The following is a 27,043-nucleotide window of genomic DNA, read 5'->3' on the forward strand; positions in this document are numbered from 1 at the left end:
AAATCTTTGGTATGGCAAAAGTACCATAAACAATGTCAAAAGACAACTGAAAAACCAGGAGAAAGTATTTGCAATTTATGCCATGGGGGGAAAAAGACTAATATCTCTAATATATAAGAACACTTTAAAATTGAGAAGTAAGAAAAAGACTAAAAACACAACAGAAAAAATGGACAAAAGTCACGAATAGATAATTCAAAAACAGATTTTTAAATGGTCCTTAAACATAAGAAAATAGGTTCAACCTCACTCATAATTAGAGAAGTGGAAATTAAGACTACACCAAAATATCATTTCCTATCCATTATTAGATTGGCAAAAGTTTAAAAAGCATGTAAATACCTTCTATTGCTGAAGCTACACTTCCAAATACATCTGGCCAAATGCACAATGATACAACATTTTTGGAGGGAAATTTGGCAAAATCTAACAAAATGACATATGTGCTTTTGTTTTGTTTTGTTTTGTTTTGTTTTGTTTTGTTTTGTTTATTTGAAACAGAGTTTCACTCTTGTTGCCCAGGCTGGAGTGCAATGACTCAGTCTCAGCTCACTGCAATTTCCACCTCGTGGGTTCAAGAGATTCTGCTGCCACAGCCTCTCAAGTAGCTGGGATTACAGGCGCCTGCTACCACACCCAGCTAATTTTTGTATTTTTAGTAAAGACAGGGTTTCACCATGTTGGCCAGCCTGGTCTCAAACTTCTGACCTCAGATGATCCACCCACCTCAGCCTCCCAAAGTGCTGGGATTACAAGTGTGAGCCACCACACCTGACATGTATTTTTTTTAAACACAAAATTACAAATGTGTTTTAATTCTATCCCAAGAAGTCACCAGCCCCACTTCTAGGAATCTAACATCCTAAAGATAAACCTCCAAATCTACAAAAATGTGTATTTATACACAGAGTCTGTTGCAAAGCTGTTATACAATCTATCTAGAATTTTTTTTAAGAATATGTCTTAGGGCCAGGCGCTGCGGCTTATGCCTGTGATCCCAGCACTTTGGGAGGCTGAGGTGGGCGAATCACTTGAGGTCAGGAGTTCGAGACCAGCCTGGCCAACACAGCAAAATGCCATCTCTACTTAAAAAAAATATATATATATATATATAGTTAGCCAGGCATGGTGGTGAGCACCTCTAATCCCAGCTTTTCAGGAGGCTGAGTCAGGACAGTTGCTTGAACCTGGGAGATGGAAGTTGCAGTGAGCCCAGATCACACCACTGCACTCCAGCCTGGAAGACAGAGTGAGACTCCGTCTCAAAAAAAAAAAAAAAGAATATGTCTTAGAACTTTCTTTGATTTCAGTGTCTTCTCTAGCTTTTTCTTACTCTACTTAGCTCCCCCAAGTAAGTCTTTTCTTTCATGGCTCCTCTTTTATTTTCACCTCAGCTCTTTCTTTCAGTTCCCTTGGGTGTTAAGGAGGCAAAACTATTTGGGGTGGTTCTTGGGTCATGTCAAAAGATTTAATGCCTTCCTAGCTCTGCTTTCTTCTTCATTCAAACTTCTCCTAAATAATCCATTCCCCTGCTCTCCTCCCCCACCACAGTGCCTATGACATTTCTTCCCAGCTTTTCAATTTTGCATTGCAATGTATATTAAATATTTTTTTGTTTATAGAATATATTAATTAGTCTCTGTAGAAAAAGAAGCCTTTTTAAATACCTTCTAAGTCTAGTGTTTCTCACATCAAAAAATACTTTAGACTTTGGAATATCTCAATCAATAGTGATCAATCTCTTTTGCATATAAGCTGCATTTTTTTTCAATAAAATGAAAATGAAGCCATTGAGACCTATAGATAAAATATATTTTCTTATAACTTGGATCACATACTTTATTGAAGAGGAAATTTTCAGCAAAAGAAATGTCCCTGGCTTTTAGTGAATAAAATGTTTATATCTACTACATAGACAGCTGGGAGGCAGCTTTATACTTTATCATCCCTTATAGTTGCATGGTGCTTTAAAGTCCACAAATTGCTTTCAGGAGTCAAATGTCATTATTTCATATTCAAGTAAACCCTTAGCCTAGGTATTACTATCATTCCCCTTTACAGATGGAGAAATTGTGCTTAAAGAGATGACGTGACTGGCCTGTCACAGAGAAAGTAAGCAGCAGTCTGGCTAGTTTCTTCTGTTCAATATAACATTTACTGAGCCCCTGTTGTATGCTAAACACTGTGCTAGTACTGTGGTTACAGAGGTGGATAAGGTGCTAGAGCTGGTGCCAGAGGAATGTATACCCTGCCCTAACCAGGGCCCTTCTCTACTGTACCTGCAACATCTTCTCTCTGGGCTGGCCAGGGCAGAGCAAATTCACTCAATTCAAAGCAGGATTGGCAATCAGGGAACAGTTCCATGACTCCAGAGGTGAGGAGATGTGCAACTTCTCTCATAGGGCAGTCCCTACTTCTGCCCTCTTAGAAACACACAACCCCAAGAAAAAGAGATTCTAAAAAGGCTACTCTCCCAGCCAAAATAATTGCTCTGGAAACGTTTTCTTACCCAACTCATCTATTTACTAAAGGCTGAAATACTACATTTGAAATTGTAGTATTAGGACCTATCATAAAGCTAAGGGAATCTGCTATGGTCTGAATGTTGTATCCCCCCTGCCCAAATTCATCTTTGAAACCTAATCACCAATGAGACAGTATTAGGAGGTGGGGCTATTGAATGGTGGTTTAGGTCATGAGGGAGGGCAGAGTCCTCCTGAATGGGATTAGTGCCTTTATAAAATGTTCCCTAAGGAGTTTATTTGCCCCCTCCACCATATGAGGACACAGTGAGAAGGGGCCATTTATCAACCAAAAACAGGTCTTCCCCAGACATTGAATCTGCCAGCACCTTGATCTAGGACTTCCCAGCCTACAAAATGGTGAGAAATATATTTCTGTTCCTTATAAGCCACTGATTTATGGTATTTTGTGATAGCAGCCCAAATAGACAAAGCCCACCAATCCCTAGTCAAAATTATATAAATCAAGTTTGTCCAGCCTACTGCCTACAGGCCGCATGCAGCCCAGGACAGCTCTGAATGCAACCCAACCCAAATTTGTAAACTTTCTTAAAACATTCTAAGATTTTTTTTGTGATTTTTTTATATCATCAGCTATCATCAGTGTTCGTGCATTTCATATGTAGCCCAAGACAATTCTTCTTCTTCCAGTGTGGCCCAAGGAAGCCAAAAGATTGGTCACCCCTAATATAAATCATCCATTGTGTTCTTTAGTTTACTAAAGAGCTGTTGTGTTCTTTAGTTAACAGACAATTATTTGTTTCAGCATGCCTAAGACTACACTAGCTTAATGAGGGCAGATGTGTGGAAAACCGCTAACAATAGAATTCCCTGGGTAGCTAAGCAGGGCTGGGAAAGAGGCATGTCCACTACAAGCTGAAGGATCTCTGCTTGGGCTCTACTCATGAAACTCCCAGATTCCTCTTCCGTTCTTCCCCACTGCCTGCCAGCACCACACAACAGGAAAGCATAAGCGGTAAGCCTGGACTGGAACATGTGGCACCTTGAGCAAGCTGATAGCTTGGGCACACCTTCGAACAAATGTATTTAAAATTCAAATTCAGCAATTGTTTAGGAACTAAGAACTATGAAGAAAAAAAGAAAAAGGAGCTTGCTTTACTCTGCCTCACTCTTGCATACTTCCTGAGCAATACCTAATTGCAATGATGAAACCCACCCTTCTTCAAAGCAAGTGTAGTGACCCCTGTTGATACAGGAGTGTGCCACTTTAAAGGTCTTGTCCTTCACCCCAGCAGCTTATTAGCTCATCCTCACTTCCTTTTTCATTCTGCTTTAGTCTTCTGGCTAATCCCCCAACACACCGAGCTCATTCCCATCTCAAGACCTTTGAACTTGCTCATCTCTCTACAAGAAACTATCTTCCCACAAGTGTTTTTATGACTCACTTCACTTCATTCAAGTTTCTGCTCAACTATCATCTTCTTAGAGAATACTTCCCTAGCCAGCCAAGCTAAAAATTCACACGCATGCGCACACACACCACACACAAGCACACACACCTTCATTTTTCTTCATAGTATCTATCATTATCTGAAATTGTATTCTGTTTTATTTGTTTGCTTATTATCTGTTCTCTCACAAGAATGTAAGCCACAAAAGCAGAATTGGTCTCTTGATGACACCAATAAGTGCCTGGCTCATAAAAGGCAGTAAACTAATAAGTGCTTGAATGACAAATTAAATGAATGAATGACTAAGCAAATGAATGAATGAGTGACAGCTGTTCTCCCTCTGAGACCGGGACTGGGATATAAATTTTCTCTATCTCATTATAGTCATGGTGATGTTTTAATCCTTTTTATAGACTGGGGCTCCAGGAAGATAGTCACCACTAGGTCCATTCCTGCACTCAGCTCTCTACACTGAGTTCGTATGATGATAACCACTACCACCACCCCGACACCTCTTTTCAAGAGGCTTCTCCTTTCTCTAGGGATTAAGCATCACTTCCACAAATGAGGCAAATGAGCTTTGAAAGACAAGCTCAACTGCCTCACCGTTGTGAGCTGTTAGATTATCCTCATGTTGTGTTGATTTCAAGACAATGGTTGGATGATGCTGCACTGCTGTTTCTGAGTAAGCTTTATCTGCTGTGATTACTTACCCTGGTTGTTAACATCCTATAGCAATACTGTATTCAGAGAATAGATAGCTAATTGTAAACTGACCCAGGCAGGCTAAGCTTCTATGACTCCATAGTCTCTGTAGTTGTTCTTGACCTTTTTGGGGTTGTGGAGCTCTTTTGAGAATCTGATAAAAGCTAGGGGCTTTCCCCCTTCTCCCACCCCAACAAAATACATCTATGCATGTACAGATGAATTGTATATAATTTCAAGGGGTTCCCAGAATGTCTGAAGCCCATCCATGACACCCAAATACAGGCCTAATGAATGTCATTCGGAAAGGAACAGTTCAGGCCTAGAGGTTGGGGCCCTGCGGGATGGGGGAAGATGTGGAGGACTGGGCAAGACCACCTTTTCCTGGGCCTCTACTTTTGACATTTTATGTAAAGAGACAAATACAGCCATTATATATGCATGTATGTCTGTCTCCCATTTTAAATACACTTTAATTTTGTAACCATATTTTAAGGCTTTTTCTAAGAGGAAAAAGGGTCTACTTCAGGTATTACCGAATCTATTACCGAATCTTCAATCATTTGACTTTCTTAGTTTTTTCCCATTGTGGCCACAGGAGGGCAGGATAAGTCCGAAAACAATGTTAATACTGGCTGCAGCTTCGGCTTCCTCACTGCTTTAACTATCCAAACACGGAGGGCCCTGTTTCACTCCTGTGACCTTTCCATTTCATGCCATTGGTGTGACCCGTTCCCCTAGTGCACCAATACGTTTCTCCCCAGCCAGTGAGGGAACTGCTTTTCAACATCTGAGAAGTCTCCTCCCTGATCCCCAGATTTAACACATTTAGGTGTATTTGTGAGGAATATAATATGTACTAGTTGTTGGTGTTCTATGTATGGTAGTTGGGGGAGAAAGCTGTGACCAAGGGGAAAAAAACTTTAAAACAGGAAAACATATTATTATCCTATAAGAGTTAATCATTCTGTGGATGACAGAAAAGGAAGAAAATTATATTTGTTGGATCTACGTCATGCCATTTATAGATAATCATCTCACTTTGTAGTGCTTCACTAAGAAATATGTTATACTATTCCACTTTGCCCAAAATCACATAGCTAACACCTTTTAAGCCACAAGGCAAACCCTGGTCTTTCCATTAATAAGCCTTTCATAAACTCAGGAAAAGAGAAGGAAATCTTTTAAAAAAAAATAAATCAGCAGTGATTAATATTGCCCAAATGAAGCCCACAGATACCCAGGGGTGACAAATAACGCTAGGTAAGGGAGGGTATAATTAAGCGTAACTTCTTGGACAAAGTCAGTCCTAAGTTGAATTCTGGAAGAGGTACAGGCCATGGGCCGACAGTAATGAAAGTACTAAGGAAGGAAGTCATGTGGCAAGAAGACTAACTTAGAGGAAGCTCAAGAGTTACAGGAAAAAGTAATGAGAGCTGAGGGGGAAGGAGCTACTGTTCAACTCAGGCATTTGCTAAGCGTCAGCTCCATGCAAGGCACTGATAGGAAGGAAAAAGTGAAAAGAAACCTTAAATTTACATTTAAATGGAAGAGATAAAATGTATTCCCAAATAACAATATTACCAAGGTAAAATGTAATATGAACTATATTACAAATGTAAACCAAGAGCTATGGGACTCTAATAATGGAGGGAATACCATAATGGCAGACTTCATGAAGGAGGTGGCATTTGAACTCGGTTTTCAAGGATGGCAATATAGGATCTCAGGTAGTGATGAGGAGGAAATAGTCTGAGGCATCAAAAAGGAAGGGCAGGATAGGGTACTTGTAGAATAATGAGTGGTACCAAGTGATACAGGATGAGTAAGTGTCAGCAAGAAGGCAGTGTGTGCTCTTGAGCATAGGAGGGGTCTGATGAAACCATGTTTCAGAAAAAGTAACTGGTAGTAGTAATAATAAGTAATGGAGGGGAAGAAATGGAGTTTGCTAGCGCAGTTAAGAAGCTACTGCCATAATCCAGGCACAAGGAAATGAATGCCTAGACCAGTGACAGAGAAAATGGAAAGTTTAGGCTCTAAAATATTCTGGTTTACATGAAAGTCTCTAGTTTGGATAATGTAAGTCTGCCCCGGAGAAAGTGCACACTCCTTTCTGAAACTGCAAAACTGAAAGCTCAAACCTGAAACACAGTGCCTCTATGGAGATTATGTGAGAACTTTTTCAAGAAAGCAGTTGTGCTCCATGGTTCTTCCAAGAACATGTAGATTAAGAAGTTAGAAAAGAATATCAGAACATTGATGGGTGACAGGAGGGAAGACTGCTGCCTGGCTGGCTGCCTGCCAGGAGGACCTAACCACCTGACATTTTCCTCCATAGAGAAGCTTTGCTTCAGGCCTGGTTCTTTAGATTTGCAGGATCAGAAGTTAATTTTGCCAGCACAGCACTCTTTTAAAGACACACACCATGCTAAGCTCAAGACTAAAGGATTAACCGGAATGATTTAGAGGGCAAACCATAACCATAATCACCAAAAAGAGCAGAGACTTGACAAACACATCCCTGCCACTAGGACACATCACTGAGTCTGCATGCCTTCTCTGAGCTGCACTTGGATGGGCACTGCCAGCACATGCCCTTGTTGTTCCCCTTCTCTGTGCTGCATTTCTGGCCAACCCTATCCCCTTCCAACAGACACATTCATTTGTTAAATATGCCAATATAGGCCTGGCAGGATGGCTCACACCTATAATCTTAGCATTTTGGGAAGTCGAGGCAGGTGGATTACTTGAGCTCAGGAGTTTGAGACTACCCTGAGCAACACTGTAAAACCCCATCTCTACAAAGAAATACAAAAATTAGCCAGATGTGGTGGCTTACACCTGTGCTCTCAGCTACTTAGGAGGCTGAGACAGGAGAATCACTTGATCCCAGGAGGTGGAGGTTGCAGAGAACTGAAATTGCACCACTACACTCCAACATGGGCAAAAGAGTGAGACCCTGTCCCAAAAAAAATATGCCAATACCATCAATAAGGCTACAACCAAATCTTGCTCTGGGCAATATGCTATTCTCCCTTCTTAGGGTAACTTTTTCACTGGCCTCACCATTCTGTGTGGATTTTATGGCTTAACTCTCTAAGGAAATCTTTATTTTCCTCACTTTCAGATTCTTGATGGGAGGTGGCTTTGCATTGTTCCCTCAATGTGATAAGAGTGTCTCATCATCTACCCTTTCCCTGGGGAGAAGAAAAGAAACACTTACTTCTTTTTCCCAAAATTCTGTCATTTCAATGCTAAGCAATTTTATCTTCTCCACTTTCTTAGCTCCTTTGCTCAATTCTATTTCTTTTCTCTTTCTTTCTTTCTCTTTGCAAGAGACAGTGCCTCACTATGTTAACCAGATGGGTCTTGAACTTTTGGGCTCAAGCTATCCTCCTCCCTCAGACTCCGAAGTAGATGGGACTATATAGCATGAGCCACCATGCCTGGCCTCGATTGCATTGCTTTAGTAGCCGCCACTTTATGTTTTAAGAACTGTTTTGCCTCATAGAAGGGAAGCTGCTCAGTCATTTTCACATTTGTTACTCAAATCAAAGTGCAGGCTTCAGGCTTAGAAAAATTAAATTACTTCTCGTTTTGCCTGTAACAAAATAAAATTCACATTATTTTTTAAAAAGACATTTCTCTTTACTTACAAGAAATTTTTTTTGGCAATGACTTTATATATATCACAGTAGTACCCTAAAACAAAATGAGGCAGATGAGAGTTTAGGAAAAATGGTCAAGATTCATGTTGCTTTATAAGCTTCATAAGGGCACAACGTGTCAAATATATCTGATGGAATTAATGAAATAACTAACTAGTTAACTAATGAATCCTCATAACTATTCACAGAAGATGGCAGAGTTTTCATCATTCTAGCCATAGAGAAATGCATTTGGTGCCCCTTTAGAGCCACAGGATAAATTGTTAAATATGACATGAAGTCATTTCTCACCACAGTTCCCCTGTGTTGGAACAAGTATGTTGGACTGAAGCCCCTTTGTTCCCTGTGAAGAGTCTACCACCTCTGCAAACTTGTCCTCAGGAATGTGGTTCTAGAAATAATCCAGCCTTCTCCCTGGGGTTCATGAGTCATACACAGAAGCTAATTCATTGGACCAACTGGCTTTTCTTAGGCCCTCTGTAAAAGTATTTCAGAGATCCCTCCTGATGAAGCAAAGAAAGTAGGGTACCTCCTCAGTTTTTTACTAGCTCTTCCCTTATTTCCTCTGTGCCTCTTCCACCACCTCATATTTGCCTTTCACTGATGACCTTTACCTGCAGACCCAGACCCCAATTCCTTAGTTAGTGTTGCCTGAAGCTGGAAGTGCACCAGCAAAGCCTCATTACCCCACCTACCCAGCTCCATTCATTCAGATTTGGAATTATATCACACTCCACCAGACCTCTCCCATCCTCTTTGCTGTTAAACACACTTGTGAGATACAGTATGCCAATGACTGACGCTCCAGGCTTGGTTCTCTACTATAAGGGGATACCCAAAAATTTATCTTTTTTTCTTTTAGCTTTTTTAAATTCATTTTTTTATAACAAGTAGTAATAGAACACATTTTCACTGTAAAATAACAACATAAGGCCAGGCGTGGTTGCTCATGCCTGTAATCCCAGCACTTTGGGAGGCCAAGGTGGGTTTATCACAAGGTCAGGAGTTTGAGACCAGCCTGACCAACATGCTGAAACCCCATCTCTACTAAAAATACAAAAATTAGCCGGACACAGCGGCAGGTGCCTGTAATCCCAGCTACTCGGGAGGCTGAGGTAGCAGAATCGCTTCAACCCAGGAGGTGGAGGTTGCAGTGAGCCAAGATTGCACCACTGCACTCTAATCTGGGTGACAGAGCAAGACTCCATCTCAAAAAACTTTTTTTTTTAAATAACAATGTGAAGCTGAAGTCCCCTTTGTTAAACTAAGTAATTTGCATTGCTGTATAATTTTTGGTTGTTTTTATATTCTAGAATGCTTTGGGTTTTTTGTTTGTTTTTACAGTGGGTTAATTTCTTTCTCCCATGTTTTAGTATTTTATTTATTTATTTATTTATGAGATGGAGTTGCCCAGGCTGGAGTGCAAGTGACCCAATCTTGGCTCACTGTAACCTCTACCTCTCAGGTTCAAGCGATTCTCGTGCCTCAGCCTCCCACATAGCTGGGATTACAGGCGCCTGCCACGACACCTGGCTAATTTTTGTATTTTTATTAGAGATGGGATTTCACCATGTTGGCCAGGCTGGTCTCTAACTCCTGAGCTCAAGTGATCCACCTGCCTCGTCCTCCCAAAGTGCTGGGGTTACGAGTGTGAGCCACCATGCCCGACCTAGAATTTTTTTTTAACACAAGAAATACAGGACTCCAATAAAATTCAAACAGTATAGAAGTATGAATAGTAAAAAGGGAAAATATCTCAGAACCCTGTGCTATTTCCACTTCCTGTCCACTGTTAACAGTTTGATGATAGCTTTCCAGAGCTTTTTAAAATGCATTTACATACATACATATATATGTACTTAGGCAGATAGTTTTATTTTTATATAAATGGGATCATATTATATCTGTTCTACAACTTCCTTTATTTACTTACTATCTCCTAGTTTTTCATGTGAGTACATTCAGCTTTACTTTATTAACACACACATAATACTTTATAGTTTGAGTGTGCCATAATTTATCTAAAATTTTCCTATTGAGGGGATTTGAACTGCTTCCTGATGGGGGTTTTGATTGTTATTACAGCAATGCTGTAACAAACAGCTTTGCATATGTCTCTTTGTGTACTACTCAAGAATGTGTCTAGGCTAGATGTCTAGAGGTACAGTCAATGGATCACAAAATGGGTGTGGAAGCCAGGCCAGTGACAAGTGCCTATAATCCCAGCTAATCCCAGCTACTCGGGAGGCTAAGACAAAAAGATTGCTTTGATGCCAAGAGTTAGAGACCAGCCTGAGCAACATAAAGAGACCTCATCTCTTAAAAAAAGTTTTTTATAAAATTAGTTAGGCATGATAGTGAGTGCTTATAGTCCCAGCTACTCAGGAGGCTGAGGCAGAAGGATTGCTACAGCCCAGGCATTTGGAGGCTACAGTGAGCAATGAATGCATGTATGAACCACCACTGTACTCCAGCCTGGGTGACATAATGAGACCCCATCTCAAATAAGAAAAGATGAATGTATCTAAAGTTTTACATTATTCAAAATTTACTATCAAAGTGAACACTTTATTTCCCTTTCTTTTGCAGAGAGTTCTATTCCGGGAACTGACATTGACCTTCAGACTGTAGACAATGATATCGTCAGCATGGAGATATTTTTCAAAGCCTGGCTACATAACAGTGGAACAGACCAAGAACAAATTCATCTTCTTCTTTCTTCCCAGTGTTTCAGCAACATTTCCAGAGCCAGAGATAATCCAAGTACATAACCCCCAAAATATATATAGACTATGATTATTCTTATCTGGGATCAGGGCTCTAGATTGGTGAGTCTGTGGAATATAGCATGGTTGAGGTTTAGGGACTGGAAGAGGATTGGATGAGGCTGTTCAGTATAAGCATGAGGAATAAGAAGAGAAGTTCTAGAAAGCAATCATGGTTAGAAAGCTGAACCTGATTAAGCCCAACCAGTGAGGGCCAGTTAGTTTAGGGGCAAAGTCTCAGACACCTCAATGATGGGGAATTGGCTAGACTACATAAGAACACAATGAATCACATTTCTCAATATTCTCATTTTTAATGTGGTAAATATTATTGGCATTAAAATTGGGAGCATGGTGCTACCTCAACAATATCAATAGGGCCTGTGGCAAGAGGAAGAGAGCCAAGGTTAAACAAAGATCTCACTAGGGAGGCAACAAATGGGGGAAAACTAAAGAGATACACCCCAGGGAGGACAACCAGTGGCCCAAAACCTTGTTCACAAAGCAGTTCAGGCAATTACTGAAACCGAGAGACCAATCCAGTGTTCTGGGCATGCCAAAAATACTCTGGATACTGTTCTACCTGGCAATTATACTTTATTCCAGGTCCCACTAAATGGTAAGAATAAGGCCATTTCCATTCTCCCATCTCTTCTGAAGGCTGGCTCAGGCAGGACCTGGGGCAGCCAGGCCTGCAGATGGGCCTACCCATCAGGCTAATCAGCCACACTGAGGCTGGGAAAGCTGAGTCCTCAGGGACCAGCTCCAAAGAGAAATTACCAAAGTATGTCTTTTTTAGGGGTGGGAGTTTGTACCCATCTTTTTCATTGAACAGAATACTGGTAGTGGTAGTGGCTACAGAGATCATTGAGGGTTGAAGGCTAAATTGAATGTGATGTTTACCAAAGCCCTTCTCCTAGGCTTTGATACAACTCATTGGGGTTACTGCCTCCTTTGAGAGCTCTTTCTTGGCCACTAGAAGTATATTTGAGTTTTTATATATGTTCCTTTTCTTCAGCTATTATAAAACTCTTTATGACCATTGTTTCTTCAGGATAGGGAAGGGCTTTTCGGAGGTGTTATTACACAGGATTAATGCTTTCCAAGACCCTTTCTGTCTCGGGATGGCCATCAAGTCTTTGCTTCTCTCCCCGATTTCAACCTAGTGCCCAGGATGGCTTTGCCAACTTAACTTGATTTTAATCTGGCTTTTCTTTGTATAAAATATTCTTCCCAGAACTTTTTTTCCACCCCTTTTGTCCAAGGTTGATAATACCAATTTCTCCTTTTCCTATCCTTTGGAATTCACTTATCCATTTTCCCTATTTAAGGAAGCTAGCAACTTTATACAGAAGCTAGCATATAGCTAACATTATTGAGCTCTTCCTCTGTGCTAAGCATTAAATTAACTCCATTTCTTGCATTATCCCATTTTATCTTCACACAACACTATGAGGCAGTACTGTTACCATATGTCACTGACTAAGATGCTATCAATTATAAGATATACCACTGTTTTATGTACCAGTAAAAAGGAAAACAAACTAGGTGCAGTGGCTCACTCCTGTAATGTCAGCATTCTGGGACGCAAAGGTGGAAGGATCCCTTGAAGCCAGGAGTTAGTAACAGCCTGTGCAACATAGACCTGTCTTCACAAAAAATAAAAATAAAAAATGAGCCAGGCACGATGGTATGCACTGGTAGTCTCAGCTACTCAGGAGACTGAGGCAAGAGGATCGCTTGTACCCAGGAGTTTAAGGTTGCAGTGACCCCATGATGGAGCCACTGAACTTCAGCCTGGGCAACAGAGTTAAGACTCTGTCTCTAAAAAAATAAATAAATAAATAGGCCAGGCGCAGTGGCTCACGCCTGTAATCCCAGCACTTTGGGAGGCCGAGGCAGGTGGATCACGAGGTCAAGAGATCGAGACCATCCTGGTCAACATGGTGAAACCCCGTCTCTACTAAAAATACAAAAAATTAGCTGGGCACAGTGGTGCGTGCCTGTAATCTCAGCTACTCAGGAGGCTGAGGCAAAAGAATTGCCTGAACCCAGGAGGTGGAGGTTGCGGTGAGCTGAGATCACGCCATTGCACTCCAGCCTGGGTAACAAGAGCGAAACTCTGTCTCAAAAATAAATAAATAAAATTAAAAAAAAATTTTTAATTTTTTATAATAAAGATTTTCTTAAAAAAGAAAGAAAACATTGCCCATTGAACATTACACAGCTCTTTCTTGTCACTTAGAAGTATTATTTTACTTATTTTGAGAGAGCTCTTTTAGGTTAAAGTAGTAAGTAAGAACTTAGAGTGCCTGCATGGCCAATGGCAATTGTAAGACACATGTAGAGATGAAAAAAAAAAAATGTCTTCAACTCAATTAAATACAGTATTACCCCTATTTTACATATGAGAAAATTGAGACTTAGAGAAATTAAACACACTTCTCAGGGCTACACAGAATATTAGTAGCAGAGCTAGGATTTGAAGCCAGGCAACAGGGCCCACTCTTAACCCTTAGGATCAGAAATCTGTATTTTGTGCACTTGACACTCTCAGCCCAAACAATGTCCATAAACCCAGGTCTGTCTTCCTCCAGAACCTGGGCCTTTATCTACTATACTAACCTGCCTTGTACTGAGCAATTCTGAACAAAGGGGCTAGAGATTCACTTCTTTCATTAGGAGGGCTGGGGCCCTCAGAGGCCAGGAACTCCTATAACCAGCCTTTCTTCCACTATTGCATGGCATTTGCTTATGATGCTAATCAGAATTTATCTGGCTTCCCTTCTCTCTTTCCAAAGCTTTCAGCACCAGGGTCAGAGCCAGAATATTTATCTCCATCTATAACCATTTTTTTGAGAACTCTGTAGGTCTTCAGGATGCACAGTGGAACTTAGATCTAGACTGTAGTCAGATTTTCTGCTGGGAAGGTCTTCACTGGAATCCAGATATTCAGGACAGCTGGAATGAGGTCTGGGGACCTTAGGCCTCTTCTAGGGTGGATATGACCCACCTGAGATTTTAAACAACCACAATAAAGACTATGCTGTCGTTATTACTTTAAAAATTGATGTATTGCCACGCCTGTAGATTTCTGGACTATGGCTCACTACAAAAAAATGAAAGAAAACCAAAACCCCAAGCTTTCCTCCTCTAGACTCTTTGGGGCATGCACCTCAGATGTTCACTCTGACTCCTTCTTACAAGGTTCTCTATCTGATGCTACCTGCCTCTTTGACTGCCTATGGCCCTTCACCCCATATCTAGGTGTGTCCCTTAGAAGGGCCTTCCTCTGACAGACCACACAGTGAGCTACACATGAGTTTCTTTTTTTATTCTTAGGTTTGGGGTCTGCCACATCTGTATCTGGGATCTGGGTGGGAGAAGCACACCTGGTTCTAGATTTAAGCCCTGCTAAAATAGCTTTCCCAGCTTTGGGACACTCTGCTGAGACCATAGTTTGGGTAGTTCTTAACCAGGGCTGCAATAAGAATCACATGGGGAACTTATTAAAAAAAAAAAAAAATACCAGTGTCTGGGCTTTACCCCCAGAGACCCTGATTTAATTGGTCTGGGGTAGGGCCCAGACATCAGTATCTTTTTCAAGTTCCCTAGATTAGGGGTCCCCAACCCTGTTGGGCCCTGTTAGGAACTGGATTAGCAGGAGGTGAACAGCAGGTGAGTGAGCATTACTATCTGAGCTCTGTCTCCTGTCAGATGGGCTGTGTCATTAGATTCTCATAGGAGCCCAAACCCTATTGTGAACTATGCATGCAAGGGACCTAGGTTGTGCACTCCTCATGAGAATCTAACTAATTATCTAAGCCTGATGATCTAAGGAGGAATGGTTTCATCCCAAAACCATCCCCCACCACCCTGTGGAAAAATCGTCTTGTATTAAACTTGTCCCTAATACCAAAATGGTTGAGGAGTGTCACCCTAGATGAATCTTACTGCAACCAGAATGAAAACCTCAGCCAGATGAACACCACTGTCCAGTCCTAAAGCCCCAGGACTGGAAATGGAGATGTCAAGCACAGAGGAAATGAGAGGAAGCGGGAGTCCTAGGCAAAGTCCCTCCTACTGACTTCCTGGGCTCTTGGACATGTCTGGCTGAGGGCCATCTCACCCAGAATTAATGTCTAGGTCTTATTCACGTGGCCCAGGAGGGACAGCTGGATCTGACATCTATTCTGCCACTATATTTTTTTCTATGTTGTTTCTATGTTTTTACCTTATGTTGCAGTTAGTACAGTCACTTCACAAGTCACTAACATCAACTACCAGCCTTCTCAGAAGTACTCAACATTCCTATATTCACAAGTTTGTTATCAGTATTCAAATCAGGTATACATTTTATTGAAGAACTGTGTAATATCAAGGATTCAAGCTTGTGCAACAGAACATCATAAACTGTGGCATATGCAGTTACCTACTGGAACAGAAGCTTAATACAGAAGAGTATAATACCTAGATGAGTAACTCCTACCTAGCCTAAGCACTCCTCAGAACTGTTTTCTGATGCTGTTGTGATGCTCCAAGGCCCAGAAGGTCCTAAACTCATGTTTCTTTGGGGAATTAAAAAATAAACTATTTCAGGAACTTACTCCTTTCCCCCCACCCTGAATGTCCCTGAACTAGCCCACAAAGAAACAGTAGCAGTCATATGACTGCCTGACTTCTGCTTTCCTGCTCTTCCTTCATCTGACCTGCACTGTTGCCAAGCCTTAGCCTCAAGGAAGCAGCAAGATTTCCTTCTGTGATTGCCAAAGGGCCTCTGCATATTTTGGTATTAGCTACCTCCTCCACAGAAGATGCGTGTTCCTCAGACTGGATCACAAGCCAGATGTCTCACTATGAGACAACGGCTCAGCCAGCCCAGAAGTAAAACAAATAAAAATCACATCAGACCCTTGAAAATAAGTTAACTGTTATGTAGAGCTATAGAGATACTATAGGTTCCAGACCTACTCTCCCTTCCCAAACCAGTCAGGCTTTCCTATTTCCACTCTCCTGCCTCCTCCTATCCCTTGCTTGCCTGGTAGAGAAGGAATGGATACCAGATGTTGTTTCTTAACGGCATAGCCTAAGGTAACTTATGACCCACACTCCTTCCTCCAATGCTGCTTTTATTGTAGTGTGCCTGAAATGTGATCTCCAAGAGCGACTGCTCAGCCCGTCCCTACTGCCTGGCACAGCTGACGGTTCCTTGAGAATGGATGACCCCAAAGGAGACTTCAGCACACTCTACCAGATGGCTTCCCAATCATCAGCCTCTCGTTACAAGCTCCAAGTTATCAAGTACGGTCCAAAGGACCCTCCCCAGTCCATGCAAATGCTATTCTTGTCCGTGGCTAGGAAGTCCAGAAATAGATGGTATCTCTAAAGTGTCAGGCCAGCAAGAGTCATTTCCAAAGTAGCAGTTACAGCTATGACATGAAGAAGCAAAGTCAGGCTACTCAGCATGTGGAGGCCAAATGTGCAGATGGTGGGAGAAGTGTTGCAGTAGCACAATCTGAGGTCTGCATGAGGATTCTTTTTCTTTTGACTCATTGAAAAGGTGTTTATTCATTCAGCAAATGTTTACTGAATAACTACTTTGTTTAGGCATCAAGACAGAGATGCAACCTTCAAGGAGCAAGCGGTCTTAGACATAGTACTTAAGTCTAGTACTAAGTAAATCCTATGTCTACTCCTGCCCCCTCCCATTTATCTAGTACTTAAGTACTAGAATTAAATACTAGAATTTAGTACTATTTCTAGCACTTAAGTACTAGAATTAAGTACTATTTATCTAAGTACTAGAATTTACCTAAGTTCTAGATTTATCTAAGTACTAGAATTCATCTCCCATTGATCTAAGTACTAGAATTCCTTCTTCGAGGGGAACCAATTGTAGGATAGAATTAGCAGGCCTGGCCATGCCTATAATCCCAGCAGTCTGGGAAGCTAAGGCAGGAGGACTGCTTGAGCCCAGGAGTTCAAGGCTGAAGTGAGCTATAATTGGACCACTGCACTCCAGCCTGGGTAACAGAGCAAGCCTTTGTCTAATTTTTAAAAAAAAGAAGAAGAAAAAGAACAGCAATGAATTAGCAATGATGGCAGAGACCACTTCAATTCTTCTCAGTTCCTACCAGTATGCACATGCACAGGTTCCCGAACTTTGACAATCCTCTGTGTGTTAGATACTATGCCTGATGCTGGCCATAAAAAGATGTATAGTTCACAGACCCTAATCTAAAAGCTTTCACAGTAGCATCTTGGAGTAAAGCTGAATTGAAATGGATCTAAGTAGAGGTTCTAGATATCACTAAGGAGTCTTTCACTGTAATTATCTCTTCTTAGGGCTTTAAAATCTAGCGGGCTCTGCGAGTCATTGACTTATGGACTCCCATTCATCCTCAGACCTACAAGCTGTTGGCAACTGGACTGGGATGAGCTGGAGACAAATCAGCAACATTTCCATGCTTTGTGTCACAGCCTGCTGGTGAGTACCCATGTCCCCAGGTGAAAAAGAATAATTATTTTAAAGTACCAACCACAGAAAAGCAGCTAACAACTCTGCCTAATCCTAAACCTGCCTCAACCCTCAAGAAGACAGAAAAAAACTGGAAATACCCTGAAATTAAGAGTAAATATGACTTGCCTTTTGTTGGTTTCATGCTATAGAGAATAATTCCCGAATTGAGTTATACAATACTAAACTTGAAAATCCCCGATTTGTAAGCTTAACATTTAAATGGCAACAGGGAATTTTCAATAAGTACCTGTATTTTAAAACCTACTTCCTTCCTAACACTGTAATAGACATTATGGTTCATTTAAATGAAGAGCACTTAGTCTGTGCCAGACATTGTGTCAAACCCTAGATATGTATTCTGTAGTGACCTAAAAGACATTACTATGACCTCAAGAAACCCACCCTCTGATGGAAGAAACAGAAATATATATATATTCTTAATTATGGGAAGTTTATAAAGGAAAAGAAGAGGCTGCTATAAGAAAGCCTGTCGATAGAAGTGACTAAGACCTACAAGATAAGTGAGAATTAACTAGGCGAAAGGTGGCAGGAGGAGCATTCCAGGTGCAGCAAAAGGTATGTGCAAAGACCCTAAGGCTGGAAAGAGCTGAGAGAAAAATCAAGAACAGAAAAGTCATTGTGACTGAAAATGGGAGGAAGGGAGAGAGTGACAAAGGTAGGGTTGGAGAAGTGAGCAGGGGTCAAATCGTACAAAGCTTTGTAGGCCAAATTAAGGACTTTGGACTTATGGAAACAAATCACAAGAAATATCTTCTATTTAAGTTTTTATTTTTATTTATTTAGTTATTTTTTTTTTTTTTTTGAGATGGAGTTTCGCTCTTGTTACCCAGGCTGGAGTGCAATGGCGCGATCTCGGCTCACCGAAACCTCTGCCTCCTGGGTTCAGGCAATTCTCCTGCCTCAGCCTCCTGAGTAACTGGGATTACAGGCACGAGCCACCATGCCCAGCTAATTTTTTGTATTTTTAATAGAGATGGGGATTTCACCATGTTGACCAGGATGGTCTCGATCTCTTGACCTCGTGATCCACCCGCCTTGGTCTCCCAAAGTGCTAGGATTACAGGTGTGAGCCACCGCGCCTGGCGCTATTTAAGTTTTTAAAATGAACTTGCAGAAGCAAAAATGGAAACATGAAAATGAGATAGGAGGGCACTGCAGTAGCCTAGGCAAGAGACAATGGTGGCTTGGACTAGAACAATGCAAGCCAAGATGAGATGAGCAAACCAATTAGAGAAATACTTTAGAATTGCTTCTTGGTCTTTTGGCTATGACCAAGTGTAGAAATATTCTGGAGACAGAATTGTCAAAACTTGGTTAAGAGATTGGATACAGGGAGTAAGAAAGAGGAAGTATCAAATAACTGCCTGGTTTCTGACTCGAACAACTAGATGGATATCATTCCCTGAAATAGAAAAAATAACAGCAGTCACATGAAACTAACACAACACTTAGAAAGCAAAATTAAAACAACTGCAAATAGAATGCAAGGACAGATATGGAATAAAGGTTTGACCGAGTAGGATGATCAGGACAGCCAGCAATGAGTCTCTTTCACTATCAGAAGCATTTTTTTTCCTGTTTCAAAGCCCACACTCCCTTTTAGGTCCACCCACTGAGTTCCTGTTTCCTGTCTGAAGAACACCCATCTCCTGTCTTTGCAGAGCAGAGATGACAGACGGTTGTAACTGTTAGTTCCCAACAGCTCAGTTTACTATTTGCTCAACCCAGTTCCTCAGAATCTGAGATGATACATCAATGGGGAGGAATTTCTCCCAGGTGGCTTCAATACATTCTTATAGTATTTGATATTTTAAACATACACTGACATTTTAATACACTGCTAGAGAGGTTGGAAATTTTCTGGAAAAAATGATGTCCTTAACTTTTGCTGGGAATGTAGCCCAAGAAAACAGTCAGGAAAGGGAGCTAAGACATATGTACCAGCATGTTCATCGCAGTGTTATTTACAATAGTGACAAATTGGAAACAACCCAAATGTCGTAAGCAGGGAAGAGTTATAGGAACTATAACCTGGTGTGGTGTGGTGGCTCACACATGTAATCCCAGCACTTTGGGAGGCCGAGGCAGGCAGATCACTTGAGGCCAGGAGTTCAAGACCAGCCTGGCCAACATGGTAAAATCCCAACACTACCAAAAATACAAAAATTAGCCAGGCATAGTGCCGTGTGCCTGTAATCCTAGCTACTTGCAAGGCTGAGACATGAGACTCACTTGAACCCGGGAGGCAGAGGTTACAGTGAACCAATATTGCACCACTGCATTCCAGCCTGGGCAACAAAGCAGGACCCTGTCTCAAAAAATAATAATAATAAAGATAGTAAAAAGTATTCCCTTCCATCCTGGCTTACATAACCAAGATTAGAGTATCCCTGCCACTAAACTCAGGGTTTGAGGATCTGTATTTATCTATTTATTTATCAAGTATTTACTGACCATTGTGTGCCAAGCACTGTTGTAGGCATGAAGAAACCTCTTCTTTATTAGTTTTCTCTCATGGAAAAGCATAGGGATGTAGTTGACCTGTCACTAATAGATACCCATATTTTGGAGCATTTACTAAGCGGTAGTCACTTAACCAAGTGTTTTGCATACTTTACCTCATTTAATCCTCACGATGCCCTGTGAAGTAGGGATTGTTATTTCCAACTTTTGCAGATAGAGGAAGCTGAGGCCTAAGAAGACCAAGTGAGTTACCAAAGATCACACAGCTCCCAAAGTAGCCTAGTCAGAATTTGAGGACCTGACTAGGTCCTCACATCTGTAGTCCCAACGTTTTAGGAGGCCAAGGCACAAGAATTACTTGAACCTAGGAATTCAAGACTAGCCTGGGCGACAGAGCAAGACCCTGTCTCTATTAAAAATTAAGAAATAAGCTAGTAGCAGTGACTCATGCCTGTAGTCCCAGCTACTCAGGAGTCTGATGTGGAAGGATCACTTGAGCCCAAGAGTTCAAGGCTGCAGTGAGCCATGATAGTGCCACTGCACTCCAGCCTGGGCGACAGAGGGAGCCCCTATCTGGGTGTGGCAGGGGGGAGTGGAGAAAGAAAGAAAATAAAACAAGAATTTGAACCTAGTTCTGTTGACTACAAAGCCCATGTTTTTAAATTCTTTGTTAAATTCCCTACTCTGGATATAGCCAGATAAATACAGACTATAACGCTGAAGCCGATTCTCTCTTCACTTACACCCCATGCTTCTGTACTTCAGCAGACTTGAACTCACTTAAAGTGGCACAGTACTCATAATAGCTGCTTACCCGTCTTGAGCTGTTTTCTTTACTGTGTTTGGTCCACCTCTTCTAGCCTAAAGACCACTTTCCTATTCTGGAAAAGAAAGAAGCAAAACAATGTATAAATACCTCTTCCTTCTCACTTTTCTTTTTTTTTTTTTTTTTTTAATTTTATAAGATGGGGTTTCACCATGACAGCCAGGCTGGTCTTGAACTCCTGACCTCAGGTGATCCACCTACCTCAGCCTCCCAAAGTGCTAGGATTACAGGCGTGAGCCACCGTGTCCTGCTCTCTTTTTTTTTTTTTTTTGAGACAGAGTCTCGCTCTGTTGTCGCCAGGCACCAGGCTAGAGAGCAGTGGCGTGATCTCAGCTCACTGCAACCTCTGCCTCCCGGGTTCAAGCAATTCTCCTGCCTCAGCCTCCCAAGTAGCTGGGATTACAGACGCACATCACCACGCCCAGCTAATTTTTATATTTTAGTAGAGACAGGGTTTCACCATGTTGGCCAGGACGATCTTGATCTCTTGACCTCGTGATCCGCCCGCCTCGGCCTCCCAAAGTGTTGGAATTACAGGCGTGAACCCAGTTCCTTCTTACTTTTCACATGACATTTTCTCCAAGGCAGCAAAAATCCTGAATGGCATAATGTTACAGAGGAAAAACTTTTCACAAACTTCAGCTTATCCATTCAACAACAAATATTTTTAAGTGTGACAGGACTTATTTAGGTTTCAACCTTCCTAAACCTATTTTTACAAGTTTGACATGCTGCTTTAACTCCTTCTTCGGTTTTCTATTCTTTAATATACCTTTTTCATATGTTCTTTAAAAATCTGATTTCAAATCAGTTCCCTATTTAACTCTCTTGCCTTCTGTTTCACATTGTGATGTTCCCCTCCAGCCAACTTCTCATTCTAACTTCTGCCTTTCTGTTAATAGCAGCACCGCCATTGTCTAGTCACCCAGGCTTGAAACCTCAGTCACTTTCAGCCGTCTCACCCTTCACACCTACTTCATCACTAATCACATCAATTTCCACTTATAACATGAGCAGTAACTCTTCTTTACTTCCTGTTCCCACTGCTTGTCTCACCAAGACTTCTTCAGTAAACTCCTAACTAGCTTCCCTGCCTCCAAGCTCTCCCTCTTTTGGTTTTCCCTGCACATTGGGACCAGCTTAATCTCTTTGAAGCATTTCCCTATCACATGTTGTTCTATGTATCAGTACTCAATAGGGAATTAAGCCTTGCCTGTTTAATCCCTATTGCACCTGTTATCACTATCCTAGTTTCGCTCTCGTTACCCAGGCTGGAGTGCAATGGCGCGATCTCAGCTCACCGCAACCTCCGCCTCCTGGGTTCAGGCAAGTCTCCTGCCTCAGCCTCCCGAGTAGCTGGGATTACAGGCACGTGCCACCATGCCCAGCTAATTTTTTTGTATTTTTAGTAGAGATGGGGTTTCACCATGTTGACCAGGATGGTCTCGATCTCTTGACCTCCTGATCCACCCGCCTCGGCCTCCCAAAGTGCTGGGATTACGGGCGTGAGCCACCGCACCCGGCCCAGTTCAAGACCTTTTAACTTTTCCTTTAATACTGCAATAATCTTTCAACTTGTCTCAATGCTTTTAGTGCTTCCCCTTCCTAGTCCATTTCACCTACTGCCAACTGATTAATCTTCTGGAAATACAGCACTGATTCTGCCACTATTCAACTTAAAAATACTTTCTGGCTTACTATCGTTTATCCATAAAGTCCATATTCCTTAGCCTAATATTCAAGGTGCCATCTTATCTCCCATTATTCCCCTTCATGTACCATACACTCCAACCAAATTAATATACATACCTTGAATTTTTTCACCTTTGAGACTTTGCTCATGTTGACTTTTCTCTCATCTCTGTGTGTTCAAATACTACCCTATCCTGAAAGACCAAGCTGAAATGGTACTTCTTGAATGAGAACTCTCCAATTTCCTTCACCTGTCATTAGACTTTTGTATGCTGTTTCTGGAGAAAAGCATATTTCAAGTAGGTTTTTAAATATATGATCCTATGTTTTAAGTTGAAGTCTAAGAAATAATTTGACTACTCAATCTCCAGACTGACATAGTGTCTTTTCTACCACTTTGCCACTTTACTAACCAGTTCCTAGGCTTTGATCAAATTTAGGTCCAGAGTAGAAATTCCCCCTTTCTTACTTCTCTTTTTGGAGGAGTCAATGCAAGGCAGTTTTCTAATATATTGTGGTAAAATATAATTTGTATTGTCCAGGAAAATCCTGGACTGTAGAATCAGATGCCCTTAGGTTTCAGACAGCTTTTTTTATTTCCCAGCTACGTGAACTTAGGCAACATGCTTAACCTCACTAGTCATTGGTATATTCATCTATTTGTAACCCTAACAAATTTAGTGGCCCCTATGTGGCTTAGTCTCTGCACAAATGGCACATATGGAGTACTATCAGAGGCCCAAAACTAAATTTTAAAGTGATTTGTGCATTCAAAGGACACCAAAGAGAATCTAGTTCATAACCCACAATGACATATATTTCTCAAATTTTCTTCCCCCCCTCCTGAATTATCTCTAACCTGAAGCTGTTCATAGAACCTTTCACTCTCTCTCTCTCTCTCTCTCCCCCTCCCCGCTCAGTCCCCTTTCCTCTCTCAATCCTCTTCCTCCCTCTCTCAGCCATATATTATAAATTGACGTAGCTTCTCTAATATAATGTAGTCCTCCTCTCTCTAAGGTCCTGTCTCTTTCTGCCTATTTAAAATACTAAGAAATAAAGCTGATAAGGCTTCTCCTTTCATCAGTACAAATAGAATGAGGGAGGGCTGGGTGCAGTGGCTCATGCCTGTAATCCCAGTACTTCAGGAGGCAGAGGCAGGCAGATCAACCAAGGTCAGGAGTTCAAGACCAGCCTGGCCAACATGGCAGAACTTTGTCTCTATTAAAAATACAAAAATTAGCTGGGAGTGGTGTTGCATGCCTGTAGTCTCAGCTACTCAGGAGCTGAGACACGAGAATCACTTAAACCCAGGAGGCAGAAGTTGCAGTGAACCAAGATCGTACCACTGCACTCCAGCCTGGGTGACAAAGTAAGACTCCATCTCAAAAAAAACAAAGAAAGCAGAGTGAGAGAGAAGGAAAGAAGGGAAAAGGTACATGACATACATGTTAGTAACTCTTGTCCCATCAAATGTAAAATATAGACAATAAAATATACCTCTTATGTTTTTTAAGATGCTTAAATATTGCATGTGTAAAGCACCCAGCACATGTCTAGCACATGACTTGCACACAGTGGTTGGTTAGTAGTTCTACAGTTTCCATTTGTTTCTCTTTTTGTAGATTTTAATTCCCTAGAAAAATTCTTCATATTTTCACCTAATTTCTTAAATCTACTAATCATGGTTATTTTATGGTTCTTGTCAGCTAACCCCGATAACTGGATCACTTATGGATTTGTTTCTATTGTCTCTTTTTTCTCTTGGTTTTCAGACATATGGCACATGTCTTTTGTCACACCTGGTAATATTTTAGTAAAAGATACACATCATGTATAAATAAATTTTAAAGGCTCCACTTGGTGTTAGCTTTCCCTAGAGAGGGCTCACCCTTCCAGCACTAGGCAGATAAGAGTGGTGGCTGAAAATCCTGTTTCACTAGAAACTGCGCTGAGTCAAGGCTGGGCTGCAGTCCTGCTAATGCTCAATCTATCCAGGGTTTGTTCCTGGCCCTCCAGAGTTTTCCACTGAAAGCCTGGTATATTATGTGTAACCCCTCCCCTTGGAAGGCCCCACCTCTAATCACTGGCTTCCAGATCTGCTAAAACATTCTACTTTTTGGAGGCTTTCTCCTTAAGTGTTTTTGCCTTTTGACCCATGCAGCTCTAGTATTTGGCAAATGCGTTTGGAGTATAATTGGCTTGATTGCCATCCCTTCCCACCACCAAGTCTCCACCAAAAGATCTGCTAGTTTCTCTGTTCTTCTATACTTGCCTCCGCAGGTGGAAGTCTTAGATTCTCAGCTTTTCCGATCACCACCACCACCACGCCCTCTGTCCCAGAATGAACATATACTCCCAGGGTATAAGCACCTGCAATAATTCCCTCATCTCGGTGGCAGGGGTGGGGAAAAAATAATAATCATAATTCCCTCATCTCTCTGGGTTCTTCCCTCTCTAGAGACTTAGCTACCTCTAGATCTCATTGCCTCAGTAACTCCTTACTGCCTTCCAACAAATGATTTGTGTACATTATTCAGCTTTTCTGGGTGTTCTAGGCAGGAGAACCAGTCTGCCTCTGGCCACTCCAACCCACTTAGATGCAGAAGTAGATGTTTATTAAATGCTCATTTATTCCCCCTCTGCTCTCTCTTCAGACGTACAGCACATCTTCTAAGTTCCCCTCAGCCAGTTGGCCGGCTTCACCATGTTTTCATTTTCAGGCTCCTGGATTTCCTACAAGTGTGGGTATAGCTCAGTGTATTCAACACTGCCTCTTCATTTGTCCTTCTATTTGGAGCCGTTTTTCTGAACAGAGTCCACACTGCCGTAATTAAGCTGTAGTGATTAGTGCCAACCTACCAGTCCTCGTTGACTATAAATTTTGTGTAACTTTTCAAATTACATTTTACACATACTCTAAGGCTTAGTCAATCACAGCCTTGTTATTTCATTCCCAGGTTTTTCACTTGAAAATTGTTTCTGTCTTCCTCACAGATTATTTTGCTTTATTCAGGTATTTCACTTGCTTTTCCTCAGAAAATGATCACTTCATCAGATAGGCAAGACTTTTCCCAGTCTTTCCTGAAATATATATGTTGTCTACCACTCCCATAAATATCACTCTTAGATTAATATAGACCACAAGAGAGCTATGTGTTTTGGCAGCATTCTTTAGAGCTTTTATAGATCTATATCTAAGAATTATTCAAGTTATTTTTAATTTAACAAAGTTGAATAAACATTAATAATTAAATGTATTTTTAATTTTAAAAAGTTAACACTTCATGGTGCTTAACATGTACCTGACACAGTTCTAAGCACTTCAACAGCTATTAACTTATTTTATCCCCATAATTATTCTATGAAGTAAGAATTATTATCCCTGTTTTACAGGTGAGGAAACTGAGGCCCAGAGAGTAATTGGTAGAGCTGGGATTGAAAGGCTGGCTTCAGGTCCCAAACTCTAAATCACTCTACAGCTACATGGAATTTATCAGCATATTGATTGCAGGAATTCTCTGAAACATATTCACTACTCAATAAGAAGCCACAGACAGCTTCACCCACATTTTATATCAGGAAAAGCTGTGGAGCTCCCTTCTAGCAAAAGTGGGGGGTTTATATTTCTGTAAACTTATCTAACCCTGACTGTGGTATTGCCCTACTTTTATTTTTCTTTTGCCCAGTCCCCTTAATTACTTATTTTATCTTTCTATACTGTTCCATTTTTCTTTTCTTTTCTTTTTTTTCTTTTTTTTGAGATGGAGTTTCACTCTTGGTACCCAGGCTGGAGTGCAATGGTGCGATCTAGGCTCACCGCAACCTCCGCCTCCTGGGTTCAGGCAATTCTCCTGCCTCAGCCTCCTGAGTAGCTGGGACTACAGGCACGCGCCACCATGCCCAGCTAATTTTTTGTATTTTTTAATAGAGACGGTGTTTCACCATGTTGACCAGGATGGTCTTGATCTCTTGACTTTGTGATCCACCTGCCTCAGCCTCCCAAAGTGCTGGGATTACAGGCGTTAGCCACCGCACCCGGCCTACTGTTCCATTTTTCTAAACTGGCTATAGCTGTTTTGTGGAATGTGGTAGGAAATAAATATATAAATAAAATGAATTGTTCAAAGTTTTTATGAGATGAATCTATCCATGGCCAGGAAAATATCATTTAAATTACCAAATCTTGCTGTGTAGTCCCAGTTATGTAGCTAGTGACTCACTTTCCACATCCTCATTTCTATTACAAAGTCATGTCTGTGTGAACTAGAAAAAGAAATGAAAATACCACCTAGGTCTTTCAGTTTCCTACTTAAAATGTCAGAGTCTCTGGAGACACATTCCAAAGCTTTACAGGCCATGTCTGCCCTAATTGGCCACAGAAGTTATAGGATTCAAGCCATGATGTGTTCAGCAGGAGTCTAAGTACACAGGCAATGAGCCAGTTGGGTT

General features: G+C 41.3%; 1 protein-coding gene and 1 long non-coding RNA gene across 2 annotated transcripts in view; one reads left to right on the plus strand and one right to left on the minus strand.

Annotated features, from left to right (window-relative positions):
• Nucleotides 1-27,043, plus strand: part of M1AP (meiosis 1 associated protein) — a 104,658-nt gene that overhangs the window by 69,729 nt on the left and 7,886 nt on the right. The window contains exons 5-7 of the mRNA XM_017964220.5: nt 10,897-11,070; nt 16,211-16,373; nt 17,418-17,559. Coding sequence (XP_017819709.4) covers nt 10,897-11,070; nt 16,211-16,373; nt 17,418-17,559 — 479 coding nt within the window. The remainder of the gene's footprint in view (nt 1-10,896; nt 11,071-16,210; nt 16,374-17,417; nt 17,560-27,043) is intronic.
• The window catches only part of LOC128929601 (uncharacterized), a 38,810-nt gene that overhangs the window by 9,479 nt on the left and 2,288 nt on the right, over nt 1-27,043 (minus strand). The window contains exon 2 of the long non-coding RNA XR_008476266.2: nt 20,891-20,957. This is a non-coding gene — a long non-coding RNA (uncharacterized LOC128929601). The remainder of the gene's footprint in view (nt 1-20,890; nt 20,958-27,043) is intronic.

This window comes from Callithrix jacchus, chromosome 14, assembly GCF_049354715.1.
Source record: "Callithrix jacchus isolate 240 chromosome 14, calJac240_pri, whole genome shotgun sequence".
In the NCBI taxonomy this organism is placed as follows: Eukaryota; Metazoa; Chordata; class Mammalia; order Primates; family Cebidae; genus Callithrix; species Callithrix jacchus.